This window comes from Triturus cristatus, chromosome 10 (assembly GCF_964204655.1).
Source record: "Triturus cristatus chromosome 10, aTriCri1.1, whole genome shotgun sequence".
Lineage (NCBI taxonomy): Eukaryota > Metazoa > Chordata > Amphibia > Caudata > Salamandridae > Triturus > Triturus cristatus.
The window spans coordinates 268309784-268324409 of record NC_140593.1 but is presented as its reverse complement, the minus strand read 5'-3'; the positions used below and the strand labels follow the sequence as shown (position 1 = coordinate 268324409).

At 44.2% G+C, this 14626-nt stretch overlaps 1 protein-coding gene across 1 annotated transcript in view; it reads left to right on the top strand.

Annotated features, from left to right (window-relative positions):
• VPS50 (VPS50 subunit of EARP/GARPII complex) overlaps positions 1-14626 on the top strand; it is a 748521-nt gene that overhangs the window by 103950 nt on the left and 629945 nt on the right. Inside the window, exon 5 of the mRNA XM_085630983.1 lies at positions 12756-12809. Coding sequence (XP_085487109.1) covers positions 12756-12809 — 54 coding nt within the window. The remainder of the gene's footprint in view (positions 1-12755; positions 12810-14626) is intronic.

Here is a 14626-nt window from a genome sequence, read left to right as displayed (position 1 = left end):
CTCATTTGAAAACTTTACACTGGCTTTCAGTGAAAAATAGGATTGATTTTAAGTCTCTTGTGCTGGCCTTTAGGGCTCTCCATAACAGTGGGGCTCAGTACATCAGAAAGAGAATTATACCTTATACCCCAGCCAGGACTTTGAGGTCATCGGCCCAACATTTGCTATTGGTGCCAAAATTCATCCGGACCAGGAAGGGGGGACGCTCCTTCCAGGTGGTAGTGGGAAGACTATGGAACACTTTACCTCTTTCCCTCAGTCAAGAACGAGAGCTACTTAGTTTCAGGCGCCAACTTAAGACCTGGCTGTTCCATCAGTAATGGGGACGTGTAGGATTTTGAGTGCATACTGTCTCTCTTTTCAAGGGGGACCTCTTAGCGCCGGGACACTCCTCGGAGTAGCCGTGCGCTTTACAAATTCCCCATAACATTGACATTAACATAACATAAATACACTCTACATAATACCACTCAGTGCTATATAGTTACACACCACATAATTACACTCTAATCAATGCAACATAAATACACTCCATATAATACCACTCAATGCCCCATAATTACACACCACATATTTACACTCTACTCAATGCAACATAAGTACACTCAACATAATACTACTCAGTGCCACATAATTACACATCACATAATTACATACAATTCAGCGCAACAAATAAACTCCCCATAATACCACTGTGCCACATAAGTACAAAAATACTAGAAGACATTTTTTACGTTACAATCTTTTTTAATCAGGTTGTTCAGTTGTATATAATTGTCGTCTTGGTTTGAAAGGTAACAAAAATGCTTAACACTTTTTGTTATAACTTTTCAACATGATGCACAGCAGCCACAATGCTCTACAACATAGCCAAAAGTTCTGCCTAAACACATAATGTCCCAAAGGCGAGACCTATTGGCTATGCCAATGCTTGTTTTTCCTAATCCTCCGGGCTGCCAGGCGGAATGGCAGTCGTGGGGTTAAATGTATACAAAATCAGCACCCCTTGTTAAAGTAACAAAAATATGCTTTTTGTTTTTTAAGTCGTACAGTTAAAGTCCATGTGGAACAGGTTAATTTTACATAATGTAGGTTGGCAGGTAAGTAGCGCAGGAACTCATGGACACCTTGGACATTGACTCAAGGTTTTATTCAATAGGCAGGTACAATTACAAGCATGTATAGCAGACCCCACCAGTATTAGATGTTACAGTCTTCTCAACCCAGGTCTAAGTGCCACTCAGAGGCAACATGGAACCTCCAACACATAACGTTCCGTGATGTCTTTGGAGAGAAAGAAAGCAAAGAACTACACAAGGTCTGCAACAACAGCGTTGTGAGTCCCTTCTGCATGGTGTTTCATCTGAGCACCTCTTTCAGATGCTTTTGATTTTATTTGTTAATGATTAAATGACTCCTTTATGGAGGACGAGTTTCTCTCCTTGGTTCGAGAACTTCTCTTCTGAGACTTAAGAATTTTTGATGGATAATACCAACTTTTTTTACTAATATATTTCATGTGGAATATATCTGTATGGAGGAGGAATGCGTGTTGGTTCTAGCTAGCAACAACATTCTATTGTCTCTCCTTTGGAGTGTCACAGGGCACTACGGGCCTTTAGGAATGCCAAAGTGTACTAACATATTGTAGCACTAGTGTAAGTTGCAATGAACAGTTGACGACATGCACCTTGTGCTCTGAACGATATGGGAGAGCGCCTTTAAGTTTAAATGAAGGTGACCTGATTTGATGTGTGATACTTCTGGGTTGCTCTGTTGAAGCTGGCTCTGGCCCAAACGACGCGCTGTTGACGCTGGCTGTAACCCAAACACCAGTTGTTTGTAAGTGTGGGTATATTTGTTAACTGCTGAATTCGGACAGTATGTTATTTATGTTTGTGCAGCGGTTCGGCATTTTATTTTAAAGGCAGGGAAGGCTTTGATTTATGTTACCTTGGTCATTGGATTGTAAAGGATGTTTGGGGAGGTGTGGAGCCTCAGGGAGACACGTCTGCCATGTTGACCTCCAGGCTGTGCCACCCGTTTATAACCTGGTTTGGCAAAACTAGTAGGTCTCACCTTTTAGCTGTGCCAATGCAGGCATTATGGTTTTGCAAGAGGTGGTCAACCTGGACAAAAAGAAAAAATGGTTGTTTGCCAATGTTGAACGGTATTGACAAAAGAATAATTGCAATGTGTACACATGCATATGCCATAGCATATGTGTCATGATCCCACGGCCTGTCCAGTGTGATGATCTATACGCATTTCACAATGCAAACGTGCATATATTGCATGAAGCAGCAGCCATGTTTTTTTTTTTTTTTTAAAGTTTTCCATTCCAAGATGGCGGACGACCAGCTTGGAACGGTAATAAAAAAAGCAAAATAAATTAAATATGTGCAAAGGTACATTTTAAGAACTGGGTGGTGCTGCAGGAAATTGCAGCTGCCAGGCTCTTCCAAAAAAGGAAATCTAAAAAATGATACTGTGGGTACGGTTGAGGTAGCCAGAATGTTATGTTTCCTAACCTTGGCCTAAGTAGCAAAGCAGCCTTTTACCTACATTTGTCCTACCTTGCTCTTCAGAACGGTTCTAGCAATGACCTTTTACCCAGTTATGTGCTGAATAAATATCGATTGGTTTCCTTGAAGCCAGCCTCATTTATTGTGCATGAGATTCATAGCATCATATCTTAAATCCCATGCACATGACGTACATAACAGGATTAACAAACTCTGTACAAAAGTAATTGCTATCTTCATCCTCGGGCGACAGGGCAACTTTGCATAGTTAGAATTATTGATTTAGGCTCATCTACATAATCGTACTCGCTACATATCGATTGTTGTAGAACCCTGCGGCTACCTTTTTGGTATAAAAGCACCGCACCTTCACGGGGTAACTAGCGGCGATGCTTCTACGCTGACGCCTTCCTCGAAACGAATGGATCCCTCGACCCCTCACAGTCCGGCTTCCGAGCCAATCACAGCACCGAGACCGCCCTCATCGCCGCCACCGATGACATTCGAGCCCTGATGGACAACGGAGAAACAGCGGCCCTCATCCTCCTAGACCTCTCCGCAGCATTCGACACTGTCTGCCACCGCACCCTAGTACAGCGCCTCAGCAACGTCGGAATCCAGGACAAGGCGCTGGAATGGATCATCTCCTTCCTCGACGGAAGAACACAGAAAGTCCGTCTACCACCGTACAAGTCAGAGGCCACAGATGTCATCTGCGGCGTCCCTCAAGGATCCTCGCTGAGCCCCACCCTCTTCAACGTCTACATGAGCCCCCTCGCGGCCATCGCACGGCAACACCACCTCAACATAATCTCCTACGCCGACGACACCCAGCTGATCCTCTCCCTGACCAACGACCCCGCCGCCGCCAGAGCCAACCTACACGAAGGGATGAAGGACGTAGCCGAGTGGATGACGACCAGCCGCCTGAAGCTGAACTCGGACAAGACGGAGGTCCTCATCCTGGGCTCCTCACCCTCCGCCTGGGACGACTCCTGGTGGCCTCCCGCCCTGGGCACCGCACTCAAACCGACAGACCATGCACGCAACCTGGGCTTCATCCTGGACTCCTCCCTCTCCATGACCAGGCAAGTCAACGCCGTCTCCTCGGCGTGCTTCAACATCCTACGCATGCTACGGAAGATCTTCTGGTGGATCCCCGCCGAGACCAGGAGGACCGTCACCCAGGCCCTCGTCACCAGCCGACTGGACTACGGCAACGCCCTCTACGCCGGTACCACCGCCAAGCTCCAGAAGAGACTCCAGCGGATCCAGAACGCCTCAGCCAGACTCATCCTCGACATCCCACGAACCAGCCACATCTCCGGACATCTGAGAGACCTTCACTGGCTCCCCGTCAACAAAAGAATCACCTTCCGCCTCCTCACCCACGCACACAAAGCGCTACACGACCAAGGCCCGAGCTACCTCAACAGCCGAGTCAACTTCTACGCTCCCAAACGCCACCTCCGATCAGCCAACCTCGCCCTCGCCGCCGTCCCCCGCATCCGAAGAGCGACCACAGGAGGAAGGTCCTTCTCCTACCTGGCCGCCAAGACCTGGAACTCCCTCCCGACCGACCTGCGCCTGACCCAAGACCACCTCTCCTTCAGGAAGAAGCTGAAGACATGGCTGTTCGAGCAGTAGCGGCACCCCCCCACCCCCAGCGCCTTGAGACCCTACGGGTATGTAGTGCGCTCTATAAATGTCACTGATTGATTGATTGATTGATTGACTCTGACATGGAGGTCCCTGCACTCTGAAGCTTCAACACTCAGTGGTCTGACATTCCTTGCGGGTATCCAACTTGTGACCAAGATGGGGTCCTTCATTCTCTCCCATCAGGTAATGGGGTTGGCTTTTTGATAGTGGATTCTAGGCTTCAAACCCACATAAATGCTTGGTACAGTTAGGTACACTTGGGTAGGGTCCGCATCGTAGGAATACGTAAAGAGTACTGTTTTCATATATGCCTGCATATATTCATTGCTTTAGCACCATGGTAGAAATGTATGTACTGTTCACTTTTTTGGTGCTTGTAATCTATTACGTTTACTTCTGTCTACTGATTGTTGCAGCACACATGTTTTATACTAGCGTGGCACTGGTTCAATAAATGCTTATTGAAAAACGTCCCCAACGTTTATTCTGTGTATCTCTCTTAGTCTAAGTGAGCTAGAGTGACTGAGCGAAAAGCACAGTACTGTTTCCACGATCCCTGAAGGGTCAAGAGTTGTCATGTTTGATGGTTGTCAGAAACTATTTTGCTCCTTGGTAAGGTTAGGGGGCTTAATGGTGGCACTGTGAGCTAGCTGGTCTAAAGACTGAAATATCCTGTGGGGGTGTCTGGAATCAGTCTGTACACCAATCCCTTAGTTTATGTTGTCCGACAAACGTGTAGATCCTATATATTTTTAGGAACAACACGAAAAGAGCAGTGTAAAAAAGCAAAAAACAAACCAACAAAAAAGCTGGGCTGGAAGAGGTAGGGAAGCAATTGTAGGAAAGTGCCTCTTTTATGGTTCAGATCTCTTTATTTGCATTTTTCATGCAAAAATGGCAGCAAATAGAGCGTCACAGCACTCTGCTTATGTACCATATTGCATTCAAAGTCAAAGTATATTTATTTCAGTTAATAAAAACCATTATATTTTCACAACAGGATCATTAAAAATTACGAGTTTGTTAAATACGTGGAAGCACTGATTTCTAACATTAAAGTGGCGTTTTTGGACGATTTCCTTTTAAACCAAGCTAAAATTACATTAAAAAATTCTGGTATTGGCATATTTGGATGTTCATGTTCATCTAGTCTTATATCCTCGTTTTATCGGTTCGTTAAAATCCAATCTTTCCTACTTGAACATACTGAGGTGCGGTCATATTCGTGCAAAGTCGCCGTTTAGTCTTGAGAGAAATGAAATGATACGATACCCGTCCTGTTCCTTCTTTTCCAAAAATGTGATCATGTAGTGTCTCTTCAAAGTGCATAAAGATTTTAGGTTAAGTCACTGCATATTAATACAAACTTGTCGGGTTGTCGCCCCTTTCATACATAAGAGTAAGGCATGCCGACATGATCTAATGCCATGCAAATTAAAAAATATTTTCAGTAAGCTTCTTCGTTCAGTTAATAAAATCAGCCAGACAGATAAAATCTGTGTCAGACTTTCTTCATATAATTGGCATAGTCTGCTCTTTGCATTCTGTGGTTTTAGTTGACATTTAGGAATATAGTATACTGTTTTACATAAGACAAATCGTAGGTGAAGTAATTTGCTTTTATAAAACGATTTAAGTAGTGTTGTAAACTATTTCTGTGGGCGTAGTTCCCTGTATCAATCGTTGTCCAGGCATGACTTCTTTTACTAAACTCCTCTTTATCTTTGGGCCGTGACAACCTCCTAATTGGTTTATTTATTACTTTTTTTAAAGTAGTTGTGAGGAAGTGCCAGATCCCATAGCTCTTTTGCTTTCAGATACTGTGTCGAAAGCCCCGGTCCAATTGTTCTGGTTTTGATGTGTATTGTTTTTAATTTCTTCCCATAGCAAAGCACGCAGTGTAGTTTCACCAGAGGACCCTATTAATGACACATATTTGATCAGTGTGCCTGTTTGCGTTCGCTTTTGATTTGTCAAGCCAAATTCCAGTCGGATCTGAGAAGGTGATGCATTCTAAGGAAGCTGGAACAAAAGTTGCATTTATAACAACGAAAAAAGAAAAGCCCTCCGCAACAAGAACCCTTCCCACCCCCACCCACCTCTCTGTACTCCATACAATGAGATATGAAAAACATGGCTCTACGGGCCTCTTCAGGAGTCTGTTTAACTAATATGTACCAGTAGTGCAGGGGGGGGGGGAGGTTACATCTGTCAGATGAAGTAAGCACAGGTATTTGGGACAGATATTCTCCCAGAATTCCATCGAAAGAAGGGCAACGAACGGGCACCAGAGCTTCTCATACAAGGCACTCTGGGCAGTAAGAGAGAGAGAGAGTAATCTTTTCCATCCCCAATATATATCAGAAGTGGTGGAGCCACCCCTGGTGTGTTGGGGTGTGTTCTGTCCCCAGTGCGTGAATATGCTCTGGAGTGCTGCTCCCAGAGACCAACCCTATCTGCCTTCCCCTACGGGATTTTAATAGGAAAGTGAGTGGATTAGGCATCCCTAGGATCATGTAGATGGGGAATCAGAGTAGTTGCTTACCTAAATGTAGATCAGTGTCATCTATGATCGTGATCCAGTACTCCGCTATTTTACGGCAATCCCATAGCAAGTGTATCAGCGTTCTGGGGAAGCCGCAACCCCTCCAGCAGTCAGGGCTCCTCTCTGGGTTTCCTTTGTGTAGGCGTACTGGTGTGAGGTACCAGTGTGTGGCTATCTTGGTGGCAGTTTCAATGCTGGCTGCGTTGTGTGCTGTATGTCGTGCTCTATGATACACCCCTTCCCCCATTCTTTCAGTGTCCATTGTCTCCCTAGTTCAGTCTCTCACCTCCTCTGTCTCGCACTGGAAAGCGGCAGAGTAGGTTGATGCAGAATGCTATATAATTCAGTGAAAAGCTGCTAGTCAAAGGTCTTGGTTACCGGCCACTTCTCAGTCAGTCAAATATACTTTTATTTCATTAAAAAAATCATAAAAGGGTGAGAAAACCACCATGGGTAAAACATGCATAAAATATACATTTGTTATTTTTAGAAGTGTAGAAAAACGATATTTTTAAAAAGTATTAACATGTAAGCAGGACAGTAGAAGGATTTCGGAGCCGAATGTTGTAGAACTACTTGAGTTGGTTGGCGGATTCTATTTTGTCCAGTTCTTCTGCTGCATTTTTCAAAACGTTTCTAGCTCTGCAGGACAGTGGGATTGATGAGACAATGAATCACTGCTGCTCTACAAGTTCTTATTTGTTCCTTCCTGAAGACCTCCCGAAGGACCGTTTTGCGTGCTTCTACTAGTGCAGGGCAGATGCATATTAGATGCAGTAAGGACTCATCCCCTACTCCGCATTCCTTTGTTTGCCATGGGTATTTCCATTTGGGGGTTAGGTCCTTTGATGGATATGACCCAAGCCTTAGTAGCGTGAAAAAGTGTTTTTTTTTTTTTATAAGGAAAATGATCTAGCAAATAAGGTTGGGGTTGCAGCCTCTGGTATGTCTGTATCGCGGTCCAGGCTTGGGATTTTTTTGCTAGGGCTGTTTTATCTAATGATAAAGAATACCGTTGTATGGCTTTATTGACCACAGATTTAAAGCCCGGATAGGTAGCAACAGTGAACCAGGCCTCTTCTAGCTGCAGTGCCTAGAGCGAGGTCTTCAAAACTTTGAAGATAGAGTTTTTAAGCCTGGCTTGGTTTTCAATTGCTACCCAACAATAATGGGCAAGTATGTTGTCCTCTGCATCCCGCATCCTCCAATAGTACTTGGCTAGTGCACCTTGTCTATCAGGGATCTGGTTTCTCAGACCATATTCTAGTCGGATTTGAGCTTGCGAAATATGGCGACGGATTGCAAACAGTTTCTTGAATAGGATTGATTGTGCTAGGTTTAGACCTGTGGCTTCCTTGCCATTCAAGATTTCTGTACCATATGAGATGGAGGGCAGGAATTTTGCTGCTAGCCACTTCTCAAAAGATATGACATATCTCTGTGCCCCAATGCAATTAGACGGGTGTAACAGCCAATGTTGCTCCTGCAGATGATACAACCTCTCAGTTTCTGGAAGCGCATACTCAGTGTGCAATTGATCAATCTATATCTCACTCTCCTCAACAAACAAATGACTCACAGACCGGCACTTAGCACTTTGACATGGTGAGAATGCTACCTGGTCCATGCCCGGGGTGAAGTCGGCACTGCCCAGAATTGGCGTTGGCAACAAGGGGAATGCCGATAGGCTCTTGTGGAGTCCCACCTGCTTCCAAACCTCCAAAGTAGCACTGGTAATGGGAGAGGAGTAAAGCCTTCTCTGACGATGTGGCCACTTCAAGAAGGGAACCTTCCAGATATGCCTCACTGCTATTGGTCTATCCTGAAATAACCAGTGCATCTCCGATTCTTCCCTACTCCATTCCACCAGATACCATAGCTGTGCCGCTTGATGGTATTGTAGGAGATTAGTAAGACCCAAGCCTCCATCAGCTGGGGGGAGTCGGTAACTCAGCTCCTTTCGCATACAGGCTCGGCTGTCCACCCAAACAAAGCGGTTAATTTCCCCCTGTAGGGCCTGTATCATACCTGTAGGGGGTGTCACCAGGAGGGTCTGGAACAATAATAGGACCTTGGGCAAAGCAGTCATTTTAAGGACAGCCACCCGTCTGAGTCAGGAGAGCCGGTAGTTCCTCTATCTGGACAAGTTGTCCCTAAGTTGACAGAGCAAAGACCCATAGTTTAAGGTGGCGGTCGTTTGAACCGATGAGGCTAATTGAATCCCCAAGTATGGTATGGGTGCCCACTGTATTGGATATTGTGTTGCAAGTTGAGCTACTGTTGCCAGAGATGCTTATAGGTTAAGAGCCTGGAATTTACTCTTGTTATAAATTAAGAGCCTGGGATTTACTTGTGTTAATGCGAAACCCATCAGCTTGGCCGAAGGTCTCCATTTCGGCCAAAAAAGGCCAAGAGGGCCATGGTAGTATTATCTAGTGCCACCAGGACATCATCTGCATACAGGCTGATGGTATCTTGTTCCCCGTCAAACGTGACTCCAGTGATGTCGGTAGTGTCCCGAACCCACTGGGCCATCAGTTCCATCTAGAGGGCGAACAATAGGGGTGAGAATGACACCCCTGTCATGTGCCTCTGCTTATGGGAAAGGGCACTGAAACTTGTCCATTTACTCTGACTGTCGTACTAGGATGTCAATAGTTGTTTAGGACCCAAGCACGGAATCTCTCACCGAACCCAAAGTGGAGATGCGCCGCCTCGAGATAAGGCCAGTCTACTCAATTGAAGGCCTTCTCAGCATTGATCATCAAAAATATGATTTCCTTGTCCAAACCCTTTGTCTATGAAATTTAGGATGTGTTTAGTGTTATTAGTACACTGTCTGTCAGATATGAACCCCGCTAGGTCTGGGCGGATTAGGTTGGATGAAGGGCCTCAGTCGAGCTGCTAAAATTCTAGTCGGTTTATATCGACATTAAGGAGGGATAAAGGACGAGAACTACTATAGCCGCTGTCAACATCGAAGATGAAATTGACTCTGGCCCGTATTTGAGTTGAAGAGTCTGGTCATAATTGGAGCCAGGATGTGTCAAAATGTTTTGTAAAAGAGAGCTGGGTATCCGTCGGGTCAAGGTGATTTCAAGGGTTTCTTGCGGGAGGTAGCGGAAATAATCTACAATTTGGATCGGACATTTCAAGGAGGCTGCTTGCTGCGGGGAAAGCTGCGTTGTGTGTTTCACCTGAAGATATGAAGTAGGGCCCTCCGAGTCAAGGGTTTTCCCTAACTAAAGTGCTTTATAGAAATCCTGAAAGGTGGAAGCTATGTGGGTGTCCTCCACTATCTCGAGGCCCTAAGTGAGTGTACCCCGCTGCTTATCTTTGCATTCTCACTCTGTTGGCTAAGAGCCGACCTCATTTGTCTTCCCACACCCACGTAGAAGAAGTGTCGGAGGCGAAGTGCTAGATGTTCGGCCGTATCTCGGTGGATACCCGCCAACTGGGAATGGGGTTTCTCCAATTGCCTCCATAGTCTCTGGGGGTCTGTGCGTTGTTGAGACATGTGGTCTCTCTTTCCCTTACCGAGCATATTGTCTGCAGTATAAACCGCTATCAATTCTCCTATTACAGCCTTTAAAGCCTCCCACAATGTAGTGATAGCAGTGTCTGAGGGTGTCATTGATATCTAAGAAGGTGACTATTGCTTGGTTTATCCGGGTCTCTACCTCGGGTCTATGTAGGAGGGTTTCCCACATCCTCCATGTCTGGGTGGGGCATCTTACTGGGGGAAGCGCAGTAGCAAGGGACCCTGATGCATGATCAGATAGTGCCACAAGCCTCATCGCAGATGCTGTTGTTAAAGCGTGCAGCCCCTTGTCCCTAGGAAATAGTCCAGAGGGCCGTATTTTTAATGAGCGTGAGAGTAAATGGTATAGTCCTGGTTCTGGTTGTGCGGATGGTGTTCCCGCCATAGATCCCGTAGCCTTGTCTCTTGAAGCCACTGTGCCCATCTCTGTGATAATGCCCCTGTGTGACAGTATCGCTGCGCTGATCTGTCTAGGTCATTGTTGAGTACCAAGTTGTGGTCACCCCATACCCTCCAAGAGTATCCGCCGTTCTGTGGTGGACAATACTCCAGACACAACCCTGCGCAAAAAGCTTTGCTGGCCTGCATTCGGGGTGTATATAGAGCCCAGTGTAAAGGTGTGGTCACCGGTAGAGACTGTGTATACGAGGAGCCTACCCTTTATTTCATCGTTCTTGGACCCCACTTTGGACTGAAAGTAACAGGAAACTAATATGGATACTGCCGTTGTCTATGTAGAGGCAGAAGAATTGCCTGGGGGGAGGCTTGTAATCGTAGCAGGTGCCAGTCACTAGTCACCAGCGGTGTCTCCTGGAGTTGGCAGATATCTGCCCCAGATTGGTTAAGTTTGGATAGAATAGTGTGTTTGACGGGGCTATTGAGGCCTTTCACATTTAGAATGATAACCTTTAAGGTAGCATGGGTCATATGGATAAAGGATACACCTTGACAGCCCTAAAACCCGGCCTCCAAGATGCCACCCTCCTCTAGAACTGAGCCCCAAAGGGCACTTAAGTCCCAAATTGCACCTCTGAACTCTGACTGCAAGTACCGTTTTGCTACATATGGTTTTCCTCCTATAGGTTAACATTGTAGCATTTGAGTCTCATACGTCAAAAAACGTTATTAGAGTTATTTAACTGTTTATTTCTACAATCGATATCTCCGAAAGTATTTGTTATTGTAAAGATCTTGGTGTCTAAATTCATATAAAAATCGACTTTATTTTTTATGCATTGTTCTCTGCTTTCTTATTGAGTGTGTGAACCATTTTTGACTGTGTTTGTACAACAAATGCTTAAGACTCCACTCTGTTAAGCTTAAGCTGCTCGACCACGCCACCACAAACAGAGGTAACTGTAAACCAGGTAAGGGCTGTCTGGTCTTTTTGCATGGCAGGCCCTTTCATTGGCACACTACATAAACAGCAAGCTTCCCACAGCAATGGATAAGTAGGAGTGCGAAACAGAGAGAGTCCAGGTGGCTTGGTGGGGGGAGAAGCAGCAATCGAGGGAGAGAGCCAGAAAAGACATGCACACATATAAAGTGCCTAACACAAGATAATGCATGCGGAAGGATGCAAGTCATCTTATCGAAAGGATGATAAAACAGCTGTGCTTCAGTTGGAGGGACAAACTCAAGGAGAGGCAGGAAATGCATCGATCCAGAAGCCAGCAAATGAGTGACAGAAAAGCCAACCAGTGGTAAGCTGTGGGCTTGCCCATAACCCTTCGTAAGTATTGTTATACTCTACAGTAAGTCTTCAACTACAGATAGCTAAAAGCACTCTGCAGGTGAGACTAAAACATTTCTCAAAGGTGGGCTATTATTTTCCTATGGAGGACTGAGCTGTGGCCATCCTTGTGCCATGGGTAAAATATTGTGATTGTTCTCATGAATCGTGTGTTGAACAAAGAATGTTACACAGAAAGTTATTTACATTTGTTGTATTTCTTAGAAGCTGAAGCTTCAGTATGTTTGTATTTGCAAATGTACTAAATCTGCTCTTGCTTACATTTCAGTGGATATTGTGTTACTGTTTACTTTTTGCATTCAGCAACACCATAGATGAGTTCCCATTCCATTGCTTTGGGTCATCCAGAGAAAGTGTCACTGTAGAACATCAGGGAAGACCATGTCTAATGCCTTCAACCATCCGGAGAAAGTCCGACTGTAGAACATTAATGCCTTAAAAATTGCAATATGCGAGTGAGCCATCGACCTGAGGCAGCCTGCACTGATGGGAAATTGTTTTCCAAGAGGGCTGATCAGCAATCCTGTTGTTGCCTTTTCAATAACCACTCGGTTGATCAAATGTCTGCAAGCTAGCAAGAAACCAAAACATAAGTGAATACAGGCACGTGAGACTGGGTTCTCTTTACTTTCGGTGCCATTTGATGTTTTTTTACACATTTAACTGTAAGGGTCGATTGTGCCCGTCAATTTTTCAGGCACATTAATGTTTTCATATTTTTGTTGATAGGTATCAAAAAAAGTGGCTGACCTGATTCTGGAAAAGCAGCCTTCTTACGTAAAGGTGAGAACTTACTTGTTTTTGAGCTAATATTTTCTTGGTTTTGAGATTCTTGTTAATTTTTGATACTTTCAGTCTTGCAGTTTGAGAGAACATGGTCTAGTGTTTTCTTGTACTTTACACTTCTTAAAAAGATATAGGTTACTATTTGGATAACGTTTACAGTGACAAACCTTTATATAGAGCCAGCAGATTTTAATCACGCTACGATCACGGCAATTCGTTCAATACGTATGTCAATTGCTTTTTGTCGATGTGAATGGTTGTCACTACAGTGGTTGTAGGTGTTGATGATGCTTTAAAATCTCAAAGTCTGCAAGTCAGTGGTGCTCGCATTTTAAATCGTATGCATCCATTTTAAAGTTTTTTTGAAGTTCCAAACTTCCATTTGACTTTCATTTTATTTCAGCTGAATAGGCATGGCAAGGATAAAAACTAAGTGTGGGGGTTGAGCAGGGTTAAATAAAGGTGGATATGAGGGCTGTTGAAATCAGGAACTCTACCGGAATTCAACCATATTTATTGAAATTATTTGAGAAATACAGGTTTGTAATGCTATTTTGTAATGTAGAGTTATTGTGCAAAATTGCGTTTTGTAGGACGGAAAAAAACAACAAGTTACAAGTTAAACCATCAATATTGCAGCAAAGTAGGTGAAATAGAATAGGTGAATTTTCACGTATGTTGCGGTCAATAAAACTTTGTGCACACAAAGCATTGTCAACTGCATAATTCATCAAACATTATAACTTTGTGAAGCGTGTCCGATTCTTCTGGTAGATCACAATATCTACTCAAATGCAAAAAAAACAAGCATTTGCAATGCAATAGGTCTCGCATTTACACACGTTTAAGCTATTGGCATTGTAAACGACAATGCGTTTTATTTATGTTTTAAAAACCAAAACATAAATAAAAGGCATTGTCATTTACAATGCCAATAGCAAAAACTCTCGTAAATGCGAGACCTATTGCATTGCAAATGCTGGTCTACCGTAGAATATTGATTGGTATGCAGATTTTTGTCCTACTGTATGGAACTATAGGATGGTAGCCAGGTAAGAAAAATGCCAAAAAAAACAGCAAGGGCGAGGATATTAAACTATGAAACCTAACTTCATCAACTCCCTCGACAAAAAAATAAATTCGGAAGCAGAGTCACACGTTATCAACACTGCCACAACCAACATCTCCAGACCATTGTCAAAGCCATGACCCGAGAGAAGCCCGGATAATCCCAGCGGAAATGGGTCCTCTGTGACGGTCACTGCCTTATCAATGACACCCCCCTCCCCTCCCCCCCCCCAATAGCAGAGAAAATGCATATCAACGGGGACAACATCAGTCAGTGGTAGTTCCAAAAGGTACACAACAGGCACAAGAAGAGTATTCATAGTGCCGAAAAAAAGAACATACCACGCATTTCACAATTACAAGTCAGAACATGGGAAAAGAAAACTGCCACGACCTAAAACCAAAACAATTTCGAGTGTATCCCTTCAACTCGTAAACTTCAATTTTGTCATAAAAAATAATGATTATTAATAATATGAACACAACTTATTAAACTGCGTGCTGATCCACATGGATAGCTGTTTGCTCTTTGATGCTAAATGTATCACAGGAATTCCTGCTCATGCCATGTAGATACAGATATCTTAGGTGAAGTACTTCTACTGGGTGGTTGGCAACTCAAGTGTGGAGGTACTGCGAGGGGCCCCTTCAACTTTCGTTGCAGGGATTGCCAGTAAGGTTTCATTACCCCACTCCCAGGGGGTAAATCAAATGCAAATAGATTCGTTTTTATTTTCCCATAAAAT